This window comes from Siniperca chuatsi, linkage group LG12, assembly GCF_020085105.1.
Source record: "Siniperca chuatsi isolate FFG_IHB_CAS linkage group LG12, ASM2008510v1, whole genome shotgun sequence".
In the NCBI taxonomy this organism is placed as follows: Eukaryota; Metazoa; Chordata; class Actinopteri; order Centrarchiformes; family Sinipercidae; genus Siniperca; species Siniperca chuatsi.
The window spans coordinates 24,236,083-24,256,968 of record NC_058053.1 but is presented as its reverse complement, the minus strand read 5'-3'; the positions used below and the strand labels follow the sequence as shown (position 1 = coordinate 24,256,968).

General features: G+C 41.6%; 1 protein-coding gene across 4 annotated transcripts; it reads left to right on the top strand.

Moving 5' to 3' along the window:
- Positions 1-13,431: 13,431 nt before the first annotated feature.
- tent5c (terminal nucleotidyltransferase 5C) lies at positions 13,432-20,500 on the top strand. 4 transcript variants are annotated; one of them, XM_044215660.1, is made up of 2 exons: positions 13,432-13,583; positions 14,868-20,500. In XM_044215660.1, the coding sequence occupies exon 2, from the start codon at positions 14,890-14,892 to the stop codon at positions 16,039-16,041; it is 1,152 nt and encodes a 383-aa protein (XP_044071595.1). In that variant the 5' UTR covers positions 13,432-13,583; positions 14,868-14,889; the 3' UTR covers positions 16,042-20,500. The 4 variants fall into 4 exon arrangements, with proteins under 4 accessions (XP_044071595.1, XP_044071596.1, XP_044071597.1 ...); XM_044215661.1 differs by having other exon boundaries at positions 13,453-13,596; XM_044215662.1 differs by lacking the exon at positions 13,432-13,583 and adding an exon at positions 13,653-13,791.
- Positions 20,501-20,886: the final 386 nt, after the last annotated feature.

The window sequence follows — 20,886 nt, the reverse complement described above, 5'->3', positions numbered from 1 at the left end:
CTACACTTTTGGACAGTTTTACACTAACACATTAGTGTGTTGATAGATTGTGTGAACATAGCTTACTATTCTGTTTAGGGAAACAACGTCTGCAGAACTTAACGTGCATTGTGCTACCCCAGCACATAGTTGTGTAGCATCACTGGCATTTAGCACTTACATAACAACCATATCGATCAGTCTTCTAAAAATTGTCACAGGAAGTGTCACAGAGAAACCACACGGTTTCCATCAGTCACAGGAAATTTCTTAAACTAACCACAATTTGTTAGATGTGACCAAAACACAAGAAGTTATTTCCTCTCTGATAATTAGCTTCTTTTTATGAATTCCCTAAATGAGAGCTGTGATGGTGATGTACGCAGAACATTAATAACTCAAACTGTTTCTGTGGTGATTCATGGTTTTATTTTTGCAATCAGTGTCATCATGCCTCTGTAATCCTCTCCATTCCTTGTCATTTCAACACACGTTCGCTTTGTTAACAGCATCGCGGCTGATTTCCAGACATTTTAGCCTGCTGAACCAGAGCTGCTCTGTTTATAAAATTACTCATGCCCTTGTTTTATTTGGCCCTGCAGCAGCTAGCAGTGAATGGCCTCAGTGTGCTCAGGCAAAGAGGGAATAGACAGTAGTTCATCGTAATCCTGAATTATCTGAACGGGGGGAAATGAACAATCAGCAGCTCTGAGAGTGAAAGGAGAGTGATGTGGTGATGAGTCAGGGGTGCCTCATGTCTCGATTAAATTGGGATGTTTCGGATTTTATTTAGCTGTGGTGTTTCTGCACTGTATTGCCTAGCCCTGATGCCAGCGAGTCATCCAAGCTAAGCGACGAAATAGGTGATTTCTTGTCTGCTTCCAAATTAATCTATACAAGCGTTTTCTCATCTGGTGCCACTATTGGCAGGAAGGAAAAAAGTTTGACCTTTTTTTTTTTATTCAATGCCTCTATGATTAGGTTTACGCCCCTAAAACTACTTTGTTAATGTTTGGAGAAAAGCATGGCAATGAAAGAATGCAACACTGACAAATGATGACAATTTTCTGGTGCAGAAGCATCACCTCTTATTGCTGGTGGCTGAAAGCTGTAACTGATATAGAAACACTGACTGTTGCAAAATGCTTGCAGCCATTGATGGCAGCACTGAGCACAATGCTGCTGAGCAAATCCACACTACATACTAATTCTTAGCAGGTTTTGAGTCTGTAGTTTGTGGAAAAGTGACAAAATGTATACACAAACCAGACAGACTAAATAAGGTCGATTTTTGAGCGCGCTGTCGATGGAAACTATTCTCCCACAATGCAACGCACAAAGGAAATGAAGGAGCTACTCACAGCTAATAAAAAATATAAATAAGTTATGAATAGTGGTGAGACTGCTCCAGAAAAATCTGGGAAAACAAAGAAAAATTGATTAAGATTAAATGTTTTGTATTTGTGAAGTTTAATTTTCATTCCGAAGTCAGTTTGATTGACAGCTGACATCCTGTCAGTATAAAATGGTAAAATATCTTGATATTTGGGACAAGCCAGTTGTATTGAGTTTAATAAAACTCACCTGCACTGTGTTTAATTTTTTTGTTTTGTTTTTAATAGAGGATTTTTTTCCAAAGCATTTAGAAGAGCAAGCTTTCATGAACTGGAAGTAGTTAAATCACTGTTGCAGACTACAAGACTTTCAAAACATTTTTAAACTACACAATGAACCCAGATGACATTTATTCCAGTTGTAGAAATCCTTGACTGGCGCGGATGATTGCGATATTTAACAACTGCTCATCTGCCATCTCAGACTCGTCTCCAAGGTGCTCCAACTGTAAGCACATCTTCGTTTTGGCTACAATAAAATCAAACATGTCTGAAAACTGTCGTAGCATCTGGCACGGCTCGCAACAAGGTCGACACGTATCTAGAAGCAGGTTGAACTAGAGGACCCGTCATGAGGTGCATGAGTGACTTTTTGTGCCCCAGTCTGCTTCGGTCTGTAATAAAAGTCATACAGACGTTACTAGGTTTACTTTGGTGATAGAAAATACCAAAATACACATCTATTGATTCTACTGATATCTATTGATAACTTAATAATGCTGCTTTCATGTGCCCGTTTCAATTTTTAAGCATTTTTTTCATTGTTTAGATTCCATGACTTCTCTTCAGTTTAATTTAACTGATGATTAAAAACACATTATAATGACTGAGTCACAGTCCTGTTTCCAGTCATCTGTTCTGGGGACAGATCCCTCTTTGTCGTCCAGACAGACAGTGAGGTTATTGGAAAAAGTGATTGTTTGGGGGGGTTGCTGAAGTAAATACAGCGAGCCTGCCAACATACAGGCCGACTCCTCTTAACAGGTAACATTGCACTGAGACCATTAAAAGCTTTATCGTCTCTCTCGTGTCACTTTCTCTCAGACTTTCAGTCAATCACTCCACAAATTTCATCACCTGCAAATGCTTTTTTCTCTGTCACATGCCGCCTTTGCCAATTTTGTCCCAATTTCTCTCTCTCTCGCACTCTCTGGACTGCTATGGTTTCAGTAGAAAACAATCTATCTGTCAATGGCTACGCTCAGCAGACAGACGGGATTTCCCTCCATAAGGTTTGGCCCGGTGATGTGTAACGACTCTGCTGCAGAGATTTCTTCCTCTTATGAGAGCCAAACATCAAATCTACCCAAAATGTTTCATAGAACAGAACAGTCTGTTTGCACTGGGAGGAAAAACACTAAGTATTCTGGTCTGTCTTTCCACATTGGAGGCAGTCCCAAAACTTCTTTTTATTATACAATAAATTATTTGGGAAGTGACTCTGCAGGGCAAAGTAAATCACTGGTGAGGAGAGGAAGAAGGGGAAACTTTTTCTTTTTAACTGCTAGCGTAAGCATCATAAAAGTGCACCAGCCAGATGCAGTCACGGAGCAGAATTTGACCTTCATATGAGGTTTGATCATGTAATGATGAGCATATGGAGGGGGGTAATGTGTCCTTTGATAACCAACAACAACTAAGCGATGTCAGAGGAAGCGCAGGGCTTTCAGCCATCCGACAGTCATTCTGAAAAGATTAGCACATGTACTCGTCAGCAGACATAGTGGAACCTTTAATGGCACTTGTGTGTGTGTGTGTTTGCTTACATGAGTACAATATGTGCATCCAGGTACATGCAATTCAATTGTGTTTGTGTGTCTCAGTGTGTGTTTAATGTGCTAATGGCCAGGGCTGCTTACCCATGCGTGGCCTGGATACACTGAGTCACTCAGATGGCGCGGCGCCTAAGAGAAGCAGGTGGCAGGGCTCCAGCTGCACAACAGCTTGAGCACGCACGCACGGTTCAGGTAGACTGAACCATGTACTCAACCACAGAAAACCGCACACCTCACAAACCTGCTGCCGTTCATCCCTAAACAAGAGCATCATGATAGCACTCCGGTGTCACCTCAGCGATACTTAATTCAGGGTGTCTATATGTGCCTGAGGGTGTAGTTCCATACATACTGGATATTTTCACAGCCAGGAAGCAGATGGCTTGGCACAAACAGCTAAAATAACACCTCATACACAAACACAGGGATATTTTGTTCTATCAACAGAGGCCTTGCATTTGCAACAGCAAACACATCTTGTTCCATCGTGGAGGTCCAGCTGAGAGTTGTCTGCACTGTGGTCAAATTATGTACTACAACGAGTCTAGATTGTTGTGTGTGTGGGTGTGGGTGTGTGTGTGTGTGTGTGTGTGTTAATGTAAGAAGAAAAATAAAGTTAATGTGAACCAGTAACGTGTGTGTTTAGCCCTGACCTCTCCCCCGAAACACGTGTTTTATCTTGTTCTTTAACATTACAGTTTGTCAGTTACCTTAGAAAACTGTTAGCTAACAATTAGCCAATATGCTCATTTAGCAAGTTCAACATGCAAGTACATGTACTTACATGTACCGTCACGGTCACATTGGTCATTTTAGATTGGTTGCCAACTTTCAAGAAGGCGGGTCTTACCTAATATGAGCCTGTGTGAGGGCAGACACCAGGGAGAGAGAGTAGAGATACGAAGCCATGTGAGTGTTAGGACGATGATGGACAATGAATGATAACCCTCATCCCTGAAGCATTTCGGGCAAAGTTTCTGTCTGCGTCTATTTGTTAACCCGAATGAACTGAAACCAACTACTTCAACCACACAGTCGAGTGGAGCGAGACCTCCATCCTTTTCTTGTTGAGCGGCAGTCACTGCATTTAGTGTATGTCGTGGCCTGTTAGTAGCTGCTACAGCCATAAGGCTCAGTGGTAGTTAAATCCTCTAGAACCAACGACAAGTCATTTTACCTGTACCACCTGTGCCGTGAGAGTACTAACTACTACCAGTGCCATCGTCTAGTAGATGTTAGCTAATGTGCAAACCAGATGTGCTGATAACAATACGCACAGCAAACTAACAAGTTTGTATAATTTAAACACATATTTCTTACTTTCTTTAATATCTTTCTCAGACATTATGTCTGCCTGTTCAATTTATTGACATGGCTGAGTTGCCATTAGCTGCTGGCAGCCACAGTTGCCCAACATCTGACTACTGGCTGTCAGTGTGTGTGTGTGTCAAGTTTGTCCATAATTATCCATAACAGTTTATTATGCTGTTCAGGAAGCTCTGACACCCCCTGCATCACTAATCAGTATTTTTATATTAACAATGAATCAAGTCAAGTCGAGTCAATTTATAGTATTTATAGCCCACAAAGCTCACAAATTTGCCTCAAGCGGGTTTATAATCTGAACAGCATATGACACCCTCAATTCGGATGAGGAATTGAGGGTGTCATATGAAAAACAGGGAAAAAATGGAAGAAACCTCAGGAGGAGCAACAGAGGAGGGATCCCTCTGCCAGGACGGACAGACATACATGCAATAGATGTCACGTGTTTCAGAATAGACCGACATAATGAAATTACAGTATGGGCAGTCAGGATGACACAATTATAGATAGATTGTAACATACATGAAGCCAGAGGCCTGAGCCACACGAGCTCCTCTCCGCCACGGAGACCTGGAAAGAGGACGGACTACACAAACTTCCGAGAGGCAAAACTCAAGCTCATTATTCACAAAGGTAGCAGAAAGAACCAGACACGCAGAGGGAGAGAGAGAGATGAGAGGAGAGGCTGAATCTCCTGGAGGACGAAGATCCGGATCCAAAACATCTGGAATGAGGCACCGACAGCCAGGAGAGAGAGAGAAGGGTCCCAGGACGGCTGACGGTCCAGCACAGAGAAGCCTGAGTGAAAATCTCACCGGCCTCATCAGCGTCATTTTCAGCAGCAGCAGGCAGCTGTTTTCAGCAAACACACTCTAGAAACTGACGTGTCTAGTACGCTGCCTGCCCAGCACCAGCAACAGCAGAGAGACAAAGTTCGCGACTAGCTGGTGAACATAGTGGAGCGTTTAGAGTGATTACTGGACCAAAAACATGACTCCAAATGAACGCTAATGTTACTTTGTGTCTCCTGGATGGGTATATAAGCCACTTTTTACTTTATAATGTTGTGTTTACAGCTTAATGCAATGCTGCCAAGTGGCAAAAAGTTTTATTTTTGCAGGAATAAGTTATCCTTGGAATCACTGGCAAGTCAATACAAAGTCCTCACAAGTGTAGCAAAACTTAGTGTACGTTCTAGCAAACTAAACAGCACTTCCCAAATAAAACTAAAATGACTGTTGCATTCCAGCCTGTTTCATTCCCAGGGAAAATGTCCTGTAGAGAGAGAGGGAGTGTTACAGTTTTACTTGATTTTAGCTTTTTCTTGATGATTTCTTTCACCAAGTACAGTGAGCCGGTAATACAGTAACTCAGAGTGTAGCCCATTTCATAGATAGCTGGTCTCCCCCAGCTGTAGAGGAGTGCTTCATCAGAAACACATAATGAACTGTCTGTAACTTCACACTCAATTTCTGTGTCAGCAGTAACTAACTACCCAACCCACCACGTCCTCAATCTCTAGTTATCTTTGTGTCCTTTGCTCCATCCATCCTCCCCTTAATACTCCACTGCCTCTCATAATGCACTCGCCAAATCATTAAAGGATCAGTTCGCTCCACATTACTAAACACAAACAGTCCTGACTAAACCTCCAGTGGTGTCTAGCCATGCAGGATGTTTCAGTTTTGTGGGATGAGGTTTTGAGATGTCTGCCTCCACCCCATTACACATAAGGAGAACAGACTTTAGCTGGTGGTGCTCACAGCATTTAAACGTTACCGTGTTTATCTAGATAATCAACAGACCTGAACAGAACTACTTTCTACTGAAGAAATAGTCCGTATGAAAACTGTTGACACCGTGTTCTGTGGATTATCCACTGTAACTGGGACGTTGTTTCTGAAAGCACACACTGCTGTTGTGCTTTTTTTTAAAGGTAACTTTTCCATGCTTTGAGCAGCACAAACAAAATCCATTGTTTGGGGGTAGAAGCATATATCTCAAAAGCTGGACAAAGAAAACCAAACCTACCTGCATGGCTACATAGCGGTAGAGTAAGGAAGAAAATATGTTTAATTTTCATTCTTTATCAGCCCACATCTACCTGTTTCTACCTGTGCTTCCTTCATGTCATTCTATCATGTTGGGAACAACTTACAGTACTTCTTGCACATTTCATGTGCAGGGCAGTTATGGCCATTTATAAACACTTTGTTAATATTTTTAGAAATATTGAGCTGGCCAGATCGGCTTGCTCATTTCATTCCTCTGCCATTAAAACACCTTCAGGTTTTTTAGCCATCGCAGCAGATTTACAGTGATAATTTCTGCAGTGTTGTCTTCTCACTGGTGACTGCTTGCAAAAACAGACATGAAAAATTCAAAGTTGCTTTTTTATCTTTTTATCGTTATCGTTTGTTTTTTTCTCCTTATGGGATTTAATACATAAAATGCAAATGTACATGATGCCATCAGTACTGCTACTTACACTACTGTCCACATACTTTTGTGTACTTTCAGTCTGGGTCTGTTTATGGTTTTCACGAGGCTCCACGGGCTCCATTTGTCTCCAGCTCGTGTTTGGCCCTTTCCTGTTTCAACACGACGGTGCCCCTGGGAGGTCCATAGAGAAATGGTTTGGTCTCTCTTCCATTATTCATGACAGAGGAGCACAAACGCCACAACAGCATCATTTAATACATCCACCACATACAGTACAGGACGCAGCGAAACACATCAACACAGTCACACAGCACAATGTGCTTAGGATGAGGTCCAAAGTTCATTTTTGACCACTGAAACAGCGGTTGACAAAGTAATCTGTTTAAATAGCTGTAGCTTTAGCTTTTGATCATATCACGTGGTGTTTATCAGCAGATGGAGTTTGCCAGTTGTCATTGTAACTGTAGATTCGCATCCTTATCTTCAACGAGAAATCCTCAAAGTGCTCTGAAAAAATGGAAACATTTCCATGACAACTGGGCAATTTCCATCTGCTGATGAAGATCGTGTAATATGATCGAAAGCTCCAGACCAGTTTCTAAATGGACCTTAAGCTGAGATTGTTTTGTCATCTATACATAGGATTATAAAGTGTGTTTGAAGTGCTGCCCTGGATTCAGAAGTCTTTCAGCTGTTTTTCCACTTGAACCGCCACAGCTGTGTCTCACCAGATGATGTCCTGTTTATTAAATATATACAGTGCTATATTTATAATGCTTAGACTCTAGATGCATATGTTTTCTGCACCAACACTGAGTCAGTCCCACAGGTAAACACAGTGGTAAACAGTGGCACTACCACCAAACCCACACGTATTTGTGGGTGGGAAGCCGGTCACCAGTGTTACCACTAATATCTGATTGTGCCACTGCTGCTTTCAGAACAGCCTACTGACAGTTGCTTTCTGTGCCTGTCAGCACACTCAGGTCAGCGTTCAGAGGTCTAAAAAGTCAAAGGTCAATATACATCCAGACAGTTCACCAAACACCCCGAGGCCACGTGTTGACAGTTAGCATCAGTCTAACACAACGCCTGGTCTGAGCAATGCTCTCTCTAGGCCAGGGAATAAGCAGAAACCCATTTCTAAAATCCAGTGCATGTACTGCATATTCATAAACAATTTGATTCTGTCTAAATCGGCCTGTGAGGACACGTTACACCTCCGAAAAATTATAAATAACTTGATGTTTTATTGGGAACATATATTTCATGTTGTATCATCATATGTATATTTATAGCTACTCATATCCTTTGAGTCATTTTACTTGTGAAGCCTGAGCCATACTGGAGGTAGTTCTCTGAGGCTAATATCAACATTGGTATTTGCGAGTTTAAATAATCTGATACTGATCTTTTGATCTTTTTCCGTGAATACATAAGATTCATACATATATATTCAACATATTTGATAAGGAGCCCTTAAATTTGGTTACTAAAGTTGTGACCAAGATGTGAGTGGGAAATCAATAAACTGGTCAAAGTATGTGATAGTGACACTGTTTCTAAATTACCTCAAACATATTGAGGGCGTTTCAGTTACTTATCGGAAACATATTTGGCAATATGACATGTTATTGATAAGCTATAACTGGCCAATACTGTCAGCTCAGAGGATTTAGTGGTGAAATGATTAGCTGGTTAATCTGTTATTAGCAGACTGAAAGTGAAAGTGCCCAACATTTGCTGGTTCTAGCTTTCTCATATGTGAGGATTAAATCACTGTAAACTGAAGTCTGTGATGTTAGATATTTGCTGATATTTTATAGACTAATGGATCCTTGAAAAGAATAATTCTTATTTGCTGCTCTGGTTTACTGCACGTGTGCTTTTTCAGCTACAACGATGATTGAGACCTGATCTCAGAGCTGTACTAAGAGAGATTTAAATATACAAATCCTTCATCACATAAGATGTGCAGCCATAAAGAAAAGCCCCCCCATCCTCGGCAGCTGACACTTTCTGCACTTTCCTCCTGTTTACTCAGATGAAAGCTTATTCATAAATGCTCAGCAAAAGTCCGAATCTGACTCCCCGTCCTTCGTAGGTGTTTCTACAGCTGTTTGTTATGATAACGTAATGAAAGATGTATGTTTCTTATCAGTTTTAATGAAAGTATGATGCAGACACACGCAAAGAAAGTAAATCCCCTCTCTGGTCTACCAGTTTCCTATCATTGCTGCTGCTGATTCACCACCGACCTGATGCACAACCCACTTAGGGGCTCCACCACAACACACACACACACACACACACACACACGCACATAACCACAACTGTACAGCTGACATAGCTCAAGCTCCACACAGTTGATCAGTGGTTTCATCTCACCTCCTCATTTTCCCAACACTAATGCAAAAAGTGAAACACCTCTTTTGTGAGAAACTGCATCTTAAATCACTGACTCACTTACTGATATGTGCGTGTCTGTGTGTGTGCGTGCGTTTTCAGTGTAAGAAATGCCAAATACACAACTTTATGTATTCTGATATGAAATAATATAAATAACTGCCATTTGTAACTCCAAAGAGCCACAAACAATAAGTGACTTTCAACCCAGATCTTTGCTCATTCATAGTGGTGCAGGAACAATCTGACTGATAGATGCAGAAACTTATGCTACGCACAATTCATCATTTTCATAAGGTGTGAGTTTAAAATTATACCTTTAAAGGTCCAGTATGTAACATTTGGAAGGATCTATTGGCAGAAATAGAATATAATACTTATAAGTATGTTTTCGTTAGTGTATAATCACCTGAAAATAAGAATAGTTGTGTTTTCATTACTTTAGAATAAGCCATTTTTATCTACAGAGGGAGCGGGTCCCCTTCCACGTAGGCCGCCATGTTGCACCGCCATGTAGTACTACTGTACTACAGTAGTAGCAGTAGTTCAGAACGGACAAACCAAACACTGGATCTAGATAGGGCCGGTTATGTTTTGTGTGAGTTTCGTGGCCACCGTAGTTTCTCCTACACGTTTGGAAGGGGAGGGTGAGGCGAGCGGTATTCAAATGGTTGCAAACTTCACCGCTAGACGCCACTAAATCCTCCACACTGGACCTTTAAGTCTTGGTGAAAGGAGTAGGAGTTCACTTAATAGATGAGTTGGCCCAAAAATCCTGCACTCATTGTAGAATCTGAATTGTTTTTTTTTCTGCAAACATGTTTTCATTTGGACCTGACAAAACCAGCTTCTGCAAGTAAACCCTATGGCTGAGGTTAGAAAGTGGGAGTGAATGAGTTTCGCATTTTAAAATGTACGCTATGACAATGACAATATTGGGATATCACAATATGAAATTACATATACTGTGACAGGATTTTATCAATATGCCCACTAGCTGCCATCAGATTGTGCCTGTGGTTGGGGGGGAGGGGGGTGTTTGCACGCTCTCCCAGTGCTTGCGTGGGTTTCCTCCGGGTGCTCCGGTTTCCCCCACCATCAAAAAAATGATGTTACGTTAATTCCCCTGTCAGTGCCATTGACCCAAGGCACTGGTTTAGAACTGGAGTTGGTCCCCGGGTGCTACTGCTCCTAATACTTAGGATGGGTTAAATGCAGAGAACAAATTTCACTGCGTGTTGTACTGTGTATGTGACAATAAACTTGCTTTGATTTGTTGATTTTTTTACTAATGAGCGCATACACACCATTTTATGTGTTTGCAATTTTCACGAACATGTTTCACCCTTTCTACTCCACTGGTTGCGCTTTAATTCTTCAATAACCTGCTTTTCTTTGTACTGTACATTAACTTTAAGCTATTATCAAATATTCTGTTTCAAAATAAAATCACTTTTACAAGGCAACAAAGCTCTTACTGTTGCAGGGAAGTTCTGAGGTCTATTCCCACGTTTTACTTTCCAAAGAACCATCACACTCATATATCTTTTGTGGTTTCCTTGCATCGTTCACAATAATACACCTCTGGCTTAGCGAGGGAAGAACTCACTTCCAGAGTGTGTCAAAGGGAGGTTTTACAATACAGCTGTGCTGTTTGTCATTGTGGAATAGGTGTGCGTGCAGCAGAAAGAGATTTACAGAGGAATGTTTAATGTGTTCTAGTGAAATGACTAAATGAACTGAACTTTTTAAAAAATAACTTTCTTCCGTAGAAATCTGAGGGAGATTTCCCCCTGCTGTGTCAGTGGCATCCACCCAGAGCTGCCTGCAGCGTTTCCTGTGAAGTAGAAAAGCCTGTCAGGACCATCAGCAGAGGGACTGAGTCTCTTGCTTCCTCTGCTATTAAACAACAGCCTGTTCTTCCATTTCCAAAACATACCACAGGATTTTTACAACCCTAACCTCATGCAAAGGACTCTGCATGGCACACTTAACAACTGATTACAGTCGTACACAGTCACACTGCTGTTTGATGACAGCTTAAAGAGGAGTTTCAGATATGTTTTGTCAAGTCTGAGTCAGACATATAATGATTTCAGAATCAGAATCAGAAATACTTTATTGATCCCCGAAGGGAAAGTCTTTGTTACAGCAGCTCGCCTTTACGTCAGTGCACACAGGAGAAAGTACTAGCGAAAAAATATAATACAATACACTCTAAAACTATAAAAACAGGTCAGAAAATAAATTAAGTACCAGGTGGGTATAAGTATAAGATAAAATAAGTGTGAAGTACCAAGTACCATTTGATAGTTCTGGTACAAGTTAAATAGATAATATCCAGTGACCACACGTCCGAGGCCACACTTAGCTACTGCTTTCATTAGAACTATTTTCTACCAAGAAGTAATCTAAAATAAAACAGCTGAGAGAGAAATTGGGAGATGTCATGTGACCACAGTGTAGCAAATATTTCTAATCAAGTGATCATCAATCACTGCAATATAGCCTATCACTTGAACTAGACTAATAGAAAAATCAATGCAAGGTGTAGCTGTTTTTTTAGTAGCCTGGATATGTTGTTAGTCAGAGGGTGTTAAAGATACATGGAAGTTATATGGAAATATACAATAAGTTGCCAGTTTATTAGGTACACCTAACGAAAACTACTGCCGTCTATGCAGGCTATGCTGTAATGTTCAGTTTGGGTTGGTTTTGAAGCTGTGTTAGTTCAACTTTAGGATCAATTTAGAAAGATAGTTTGTGGTGCTTTTGAGTTGTGTTGTACTGAGAGGTGTTTCTAATATTTTGAGCTTATTTGACATCAGAGAGGGTAGACTATTATAAGCGCAATAAACTTCCATTAAGATTTTATTATAGAGTTTCCATGACAGACAAACACAGAAGAAAGACAATGTGACAATACAAGGACATTGCTATTGCACAGACAAAACAAACCGGTGGAAGCAGGGAGGGGGAGGGTTAAAGTGTTAAATTATTTTATGTTTCTATTTAACACCTAGCGTGTCCATAGGAACACATGCGTGCACATGATCTTACATCAACACATACTTTGCTCCAACACATAAATATACCTTTATTTATATATATTTTTAAATAAACATTACTTTATTACAACCGCCGAGATGGTTGAGACCAGTATTGAATAATGTGAGTCTAACAATGATCTTGTTATATTACAAAGAGAAGAGGGCAAGATGTCCAGGAATTACGACATTGTGTCCCATAAGCCATTCCCTCCCCTATCCATATATAATAGAGATGATGCAGCTTCTTCCATGCTTAACCTATATTAAAACATAATTAAAAATATGATGCGTTTTTGTTGCAAGGCATGCTAACGCTACAATTTTTTGTGCAGATGTACAGTGAATACCATTGGGCCGGATGCCCAGCAAGCATGTAGCGGGACATAGAGCTACAAAGTGCATCTCTAACTACAGTACATCCCAGAAGGCCTTAACAGCTAGAAAGAGCCATAGTGCACAAGAGAGCCGCAATACAATAAAGTGACTACTGCATTCAGTGTTATGGGTGCATTTACCATTGATGATAAATTGATATCATCTGGAATATGCACCGCCCACCATGTGTTGAAGATAAACATCATGGGTCATACCTAATTTAAACATAAAAAAAAACTTTCTCTGAAGTATGTGTGGTGAGAGTTGTTGTTGTTTTTTTTTTTAAACATCTTTATTTATAGACGGTGTAGTCCCTCATTCGTCCAGGAGTGTAGAAAAGCTTTCAGTCGTAGTCATCTGGACAATGTTTTCAAATTCAAATAAAAAAATAAATAAATAAATAAATTTCACAATTGAGAATGACTTCCGGATAGGAGCCGAAACGTCTTGAATTTGAAAACATTGTCCAGATGACTACGACTGAAACTTTCTCTACTATCTTTATTTATATATATATATATATATATATATATACAATTTTGGAAGCAACAAAATTACGAGTAGAATCTAACAAGGGCATTTTAACGCGCCATTGAATCAGTAGAATCTCAAATGAGTTTCAACTGTTAACAAATACAACCGATAACTGCTGCTTTTAAACTGGACTGTGACACAGCAACAGTCAGAGAACGTCGCCTGCCTGGAGACGGCCCTGGTTACTTGGCAACGCAAAAACCTCGCTGACCAATCAGACGCTTCGCTCGGCGCATTGGTACAATCAAACTCGACGATTTTACGACTTTGTGATCTGCTGATGATGAAAGTTGGACTTTGGGGTAAATACATAAAGTTAGTGTTTTACTTTAACTACGCAACGCTATATATTGTTAATATTGCACTTTTTAGATCGTAAAAGCCACGATAAATAGTCAGAGGGACTGTGTCGTGCCACGGCTGTGCATCTGTTTCAGGGGTCGTACTTCAGCTTTATAAAACAGGCGTGTCTTCAGCGAGGAGAGTTGTTCAAACACAGACTTTTCGACGGTAACGTAGCAGTTGTGTTTCTCTCAGGCAGTGGATTATGTGGAGGTGTCTGCACGAGTTCCAAGTTGACATCTTCTTTTTCGGACGTTGAATGCCTTCAAAGCACGCTTTTGGAAATGTATGTAGCGTAACTGCTTTTCATTCGTTCTCCATTTCTGTCAGGGGAGACTGTGTATTAACTCCGCAGTTAGGAAAGTAATGTCAGTTAGACTTCGCTAAATTAAAAATTTTACCCAGTCGTAGCTGATGATTCAAAAACGTGACATCATTTCGGATATTTTTTAGCGTAAGACGTAGTTGTTGTTTTTTTTTCTTGATCGGTCCAAATTTACTGTAACGTACGTAACTTTGCTGAATTCCTCGCCACATGGACTCGCATTGAGAACTTAACGTTGTCTAGCTGGCGTAATATTAAAGTTAATTAGTTTTAAAGCCCAGTCTGGTACTTGTTTAAAAGGGTTATGTTAGCAGTTAGCACCGAGTAAAGTTAGCGGTTAGCGCAAAACTCATATGTTGCATTCGTCACGGGTAAATTTTATAAATCAGCTGGAGCAAATAATCACTGGCGATGTTTTAACGAAACGTGTGTGTAACGGTAATTTGTGTCGCTACAGTTGATTTCTGAGGTGGTTATTTATTTAGGAAACCATCGGTTTTAGTGAACTTTAAGCTAGCTTGGTGTTTGTCTCTCAGCGGTTCTGGAATAAAAGCCAGGCTCGCGCGGTGAGCTGTTCTAGAAGCCTCACGGGCTCTGTCCTCTACTGCGCGTGTAGCTGAGAGCGAGCAGGCTGTCTCGTGCTCGCATTCTGCTGCGCTCGTGCTGAAGGGGGTCATGATGCTGCTACTGATTCATGAGCTACTTTAAAGCTAGCAAGCCAATAGTTCTAATTTTATTGTATTGATATTGGAATTGTGTTTAACAGTTATTGTTACAATTAAGCCAAATCTGATTTTTAGTATTTTGTATTGTAAAAGAAAATGAGCTAAAAATAGTCAGATTTGTAGATTTTGCTCGGTTTGTGTCTCATTTGAAAGCTATAATTAACATCTTTTTTTTTCTCTCCTACCTTTTTTAGTTAATCTTAACTTTGTGAGAAGATGGATAACAAGGAGGAATCAAAGAGTTGTTCTGTCAGTGTCTTGACCTGGGAGCAGGTGAGCCGGCTGAATGAAGTTCTGACCGAGGTTGTGCCTGTTCATGGACGGGGGAACTTCCCTACCTTAGAGGTACGGCTGAAAGACATTGTGGCGCGGGTGCGCGCCCGCCTGGAGCTGCGTGGTATCCAAGTAAAGGACATACGGCTCAATGGCTCCACAGCCAGCCACGTATTGGTCCAGGATATTGGCTGGAGCTACAAGGATCTGGACGTCATCTTCAGGGTGGACCTGCCCCATGAGGGAGAGTTCAGGCTCATTAAGGACGTGGTGCTGGGTACCCTGCTGGACTTTCTGCCTGAGGGTGTGAACAAAGAGAAAATTACACCCATGACTCTCAAAGAGGCTTATGTCCAGAAGCTGGTGAAGGTCAACACAGAGCAGGACCGCTGGAGCCTCATCTCCCTCTCCAACAATAACGGCCGCAATGTGGAGCTGAAGTTTGTGGACTCGATACGCCGGCAGTTTGAGTTCAGTGTGGACTCATTTCAGATTGTGCTGGACTCCATGCTTTCCTACTACGAGCTGGCGCAGACGCCCATGTCACAGGCCTTTCACCCTACTGTGAGTGGGGAGAGCGTGTACGGGGACTTCAGCATGGCACTGAGCCACCTGCGGGACAAGCTCATCGCCACCAAGCGGCCCGAGGAGATCCGAGGTGGCGGCCTGCTGAAATACTGCAACCTGCTGGTGCGGGACTTTCGGCCAGCCAGCGAGGAGGAGTTCAAGGGCCTGGAGCGGTACATGTGTTCTCGCTTCTTCATTGACTTCCCTGACATCGGTGAGCAGCAGCGCAAGGTGGAGGCCTACCTCCAGAGCCACTTTATAGGTGAGGAGAAGAGCAAGTACGACTACCTCATGATCCTGCGGCGAGTGGTCAACGAGAGCACAGTGTGCCTCATGGGCCACGAGCGGCGGCAGACCCTCCACCTCATCTCTCTGATGGCCTTCCGAGTGCTGGCGGAGCAGAACGCTATCCCTGATGCGTCCTGCGTCACCTGCTACTATCAGCCGGCGCCTTATGTCCGAGACCACAACTTCAGCAACTACTATGTGTCTAACCAGAACATTCCAACATGGCTGCCATGTAACTGACAAAACAAGTGGAAGGATGTACAAGAGGGCACCGCTGCTGCTGCTTTTGAGTAGAGAGAAGGAATAAAAACACGTCCCCCCCCCAAAAAAAAATCATTATTGAGGCAATAAATGCTATGTTCCTCTCAAGGCACAATTATATTTAAGTGGACAAGTGTTTTGCTTTGTTTTTTTTGAAATCCTTTCTCATTCCTTATCTACAGAGGCGTCTAGGTCATTGAATAGAAAGTGATATTTTTAAGTGTTTAGATTTTTCTTTCTCATCATGTTTGGTTGTTTCCCTGTTTATCAATCTTATTCTTAATGGAGTTGTGTTTTGTGCCTTAACTTCCAGGTTTACTCCCCAATAATTTAAGTATGGGCTATTTTTTTGAAGAAAGGGAAGAAGAAAATGTTTATAGCCTTTAAATTTGGTTTTCTCCTGTGATTTAAAAAGGAAAAAAAAAAAAGAAAATGAAAAGGCAGAAAAAAACGGAAAATAATGAAAATGGTAATATTGGGGAATGGGTAGTATAATAGGTGACGGCCCAAGAAAAAAAAAGCAGAGCACCAGTGTTAAAGTTTAGTTCACTGGGGAGGGAAGACAGGTGGTACACTAATAACTTTGTTCACATCAGAAATGGAGGGGGAGCGAGAGGGGTCGATTTGTTTTAATTCATTTTGACATGTAACTAGCTCTCATAGACTCTTGTGATCTCCTTAATATGCCCTCAGTGCCTGTGATTTGCAAACAATGCAATAGAAAATGTGTGTATTTTTATTTTCCACTGTGAATTTCAGTGTAGGACGAGCTCCTCTCCTCCCCCTCTATCCAGTTTACTCAGCCCTGTACTTTTCTGTCGAGACCGGCTTTGAGTGGAAATCTGCAGTGAGACAGTTTAGGCCTCAGAAAGACAGGCTCCTGTGTGTCTGAGGAGTTTAGTTTCCCCTGTTTTTTTTTTGTTTTGTTTTGTTTTTTTTTTTTTTTTTTTTTTTTTTTTAAAGTCACTTCCAAAGCCTCACCAGTGACCTCCAGATGTCAATCCTCTGGCTATTGTGGGAGGCTGACTGACAGGACAGAGTGGACATGGGCCCGTCGAGAGAATGTGGCTGGCCTCGTTGCCTGGAGCGAGCGCTGGCTGGCTGGCTGGCTGTCCCTTCCCTTAAAAGGAGCAGCACATGGCGTGCCGGCATGGTTGTCCCTTACAAATATTGCAGGCTCGACAGCACCTCTGAAATGGGATCCTCGTCTGACGCAGCTCAGTGACTGGCTCTCAAACTACAGGCCGTCTATAATTATCCTCTTTTTCTTTTTTCCCGGGGGAGGTGTCGTCGGAAGCAGGGAACAGGGGATGGGTGTGCGAGCAGCAGCAGCAGCCCTGCCACCTTACATGTGTGGGAACTGAGTCACTTCCGGTCCTCTCCTATCCAGCGCCTGCTGCGACCACGCAGTGTTTGAACCCCTTTTGTGGTCATGGGAGGACAGACACCAGTGAGTGTGAATGGTATGTTAAGAAAAAAACGCCAGCATGCCCCCCCCCCCTCCCTCAAATAAAAAACAACCTATGAATTTCTATTTCTAGCCAAGCCTATTATTAGCTGTTAGTTTTGAACACTTGCAGTGTGGCATTACTAGCAAATGGCTAAGCTGTGACTTAAACCTGTCATCTATCCTCTTCCCTCTCCTGACATAGCATCCGGGTTTGAGAGGAGAAAAGTTGCCCTTAAACCTCTTTCGTAAGTGGCAGCTGCTGTGTTCCTCTCGCCCCTCAGTTCCTCAGAAGCCCTCAATTATTCCGGTTCCCTGCCTTGCTGCTGCTGCTGCTCGTCTCACTGCAGCTCGTGTTTATACCAGATAAACAGGAACGTCTCTTATCTGGCTGTCCGACAACTCCTGGCTGGTTAGAGTATTGTTAGGGTAAGGCCAGCTTGGCCTCTTCTGCAGATCACACCCCGGGGTCAGGGTATGTTCTGCTGGCTCAGCGGCTGAACTTTGGTATGGGAACTGCCATAGTCTTTTGTTTTTGTTTTTTTAACAAGTGAGGTGCCACACACTGACTGACCAAAGTCTGCTTTACAACCAGCAACTGAATCACTCAAGTGCCCTTGACTTTTCGGAGAGTGATTTAGCTTTTTAAAGTTTCTTTTTTTTAATGGTGATCAGGAGGGAAAGGGTTAGCATTATTATTAAAAATATATATATTTTTTTTCAGCCCCTTTAAACCCTGTGGAACTTAATTCATACAAGACTGTCATCATCGCTGTATTAGATACTAGTTTATGGGAGAATACATACATTATTTTGGTTTGAATTTGAGTTTTTGGTATTTTTATTTTACAATGTCCCCCCCCCTCTTTTTTTTTTTTTTTCCTGCTTAGTTTCAGTCCAAACCATACTTTTCCATGAAACCCATCTAAAGTCATTCCTGGCACATTCTTCTCAGACATTTAGTTTTATTCCCTTCTTTGTCTTTTACTGATAGTTTGGGCCTTGTTGTCACTGGCAGCCATGTTGAGGTCAATATTGCCCGAATGCCTTTAAAAAATCCAACTTTTGATTCATTCTGATTTTCTAAACAGACATTATATATTTACACCCCTAATTTAATGGACTGCCTAGCATTGTAGCTCCACTTGCTCCACAGCAAGCTGACTGACTTTGTTTTGCTGACAGTTTTGTCCCCATCCAAACCAAAGCAATACCTAAAGTGCACTGACGAGCCATACTGTGGCACAGTGGCTGGAGGTCACCCAGCAGAGACCCCATACTAACAGAAGCACTTTAAAGAGGCCTTGTTTTACTCCAAACCCAGCCACCTGAGAGGAATGTAAATAAGCTAATGTGGCCAATTGCTGAAGGGAGTTGAGCTGGTTCTCAGGGACATAATGTGTTTTTGAGGGCTTTATGTCTGGTGTGTTTTTTTTTTTTTTTGGTTTTCTTTTGTTTTTGTTTTTTAATTCTGGATGGGTAAATTGGTATAATCTGCCCATGACATTGAGACGTCCCCTCCTGATACTCACCTTCATTTTGTGTCTTTTCCTCTCTGCATTAATTGTAACTCTGTCTCTCCTCTTGTCACCCAAACAACAGGTTCGTATTAGACGTAGATCATGCCTGAAGGTGGAGGTAGCCAGCAGACTTCAGCTTGCCTTAGCATGACAGCAGCACTGGGTTTTATCTGTGCGTCCATTTGCTCTGAAACCTTATCATCACTCAGTGGACTGTCCCCTCCTAGTTTAGTGCTAACAGCTAGATTTAGCACCATACTCTTAACCCTAAGATGATCTTTGCCTTGTTTGAAAGCTAGGGGACAAAATGTTGATTTTAGCGCTAAAATCCCTTTCAGGGAATGGCAGCCCAGAACCTCAATCACTCCCCAGTTTGTTCATCTTCTGAGTGATTATAAATTGGTTCATCAAAGCTTGGAGAGACACTGAAAACCAGCAGCCCGGTTACGCAGCTGCTCACAGTTGCAGGTTGAAGTCTTCTGGGGGTGGCAAGGACTAGTCTCTTCTTTGGCTCCTTGTTGACCTCGCTTCGAGCGAGGTCAAAGAAAATGCAGCAAACACAAACTTGCATTTTCGATGGTGAACGCAGCCTGGAATGTAAATCCTCTGCGTTTTTTGAGCCCACCCTACCTTCATGTGTTTACGGTTATTGTGTCTTTTTACTGACGACTGAAAAATGTGTGCCTGTTAATGAAAGCTTTACCTTCCCCCACTAGATGAGAGTGGGGTGCATCAGGGCTCATGCTAAATCACTTCCTTCGTCAGGGTTGATGTACGTATGTCGATGTATGAATTTTTTGTGATGGGCGATGTAGGGGGAAAAAAGTGTATTTTGCCTTTTTTATTTCCTGGCCCCCACTTTTTTTTCTGCTGTAAACTTGTCAGTGTTATTGATCCCGTTGCTTCTCTCACTCACCCTGCCTTTGGTCGTCCAACTTGTTTGGGCCTTTGTGTATTAGTACAGCGTGTTTTTAATTTTATGACACCTGTAGATGTATTCTTTGCTGCAGGGGGTGCGGAACAAGCTGTGGATTAGATATTTAGTGGTTACGCTTGTCTAAAGTACAAGTCTTACGCCATAGGAATGTGATGGAGGCCCTCTGGAAGCTCTCCTACAGTTTCTATATGAAGAGTTGTGAACTTTTTTTGCAGCAGATTTGTGTTTACGTTAATGTGTGAAGGTGTGTGTGCGTGTTTGCATGTGTGTATGAAGAGATGCCTGTGGCTATACAAGTTTAAAAAGTGGGGAAAATATGAAATTTGTCGCACTATATATTTTGTTTGAAATAGTTAATGCAAAAGAGCTTTTTTGTCAGCTTCGTGATTGTGACGATGAGTTTGGTTACAACCATTATACTATTTCATTTTTCAGCACTTTTACCTCACTTGAGTTTTTCCTTTTTGAATGGAAATGTACATCAGGAAAATGTGTTTGAAGAGGAAATAATGAATAAAGATGATTTAAATGCAATATCTGCTTCAGCTGTTTCTGTTGACTGAAATCTCACGTCAAGCTGGGTCTTCAAACTAGCGTTTAGAGGGATTTATGTGTAAAAAAAAGTTTTGTCTGGCAGGTAATTCTGCATTTTCCTTTTTTAAACTCAAAACGCACCTTCCAACATTAAACCAGACCTGCCAAACTAAAATAGGTAAAGAGTTTATTTTGACCTTTTTTTTTTTTTTTTTTTTTTTTTTTTTATAAAAAATAAATCTTAACTCCAGGTCAACTTTAGGTATTTTATTCTGTCCAAAATAGTTCTTATGTGGCCTTAATGTTTTTAAAGTGAGGCCACATCAGTAGGCCAGAAGAGATTTTCAAAGCAGGATTAGAAAGGTGGACAAATATAAATACAATTT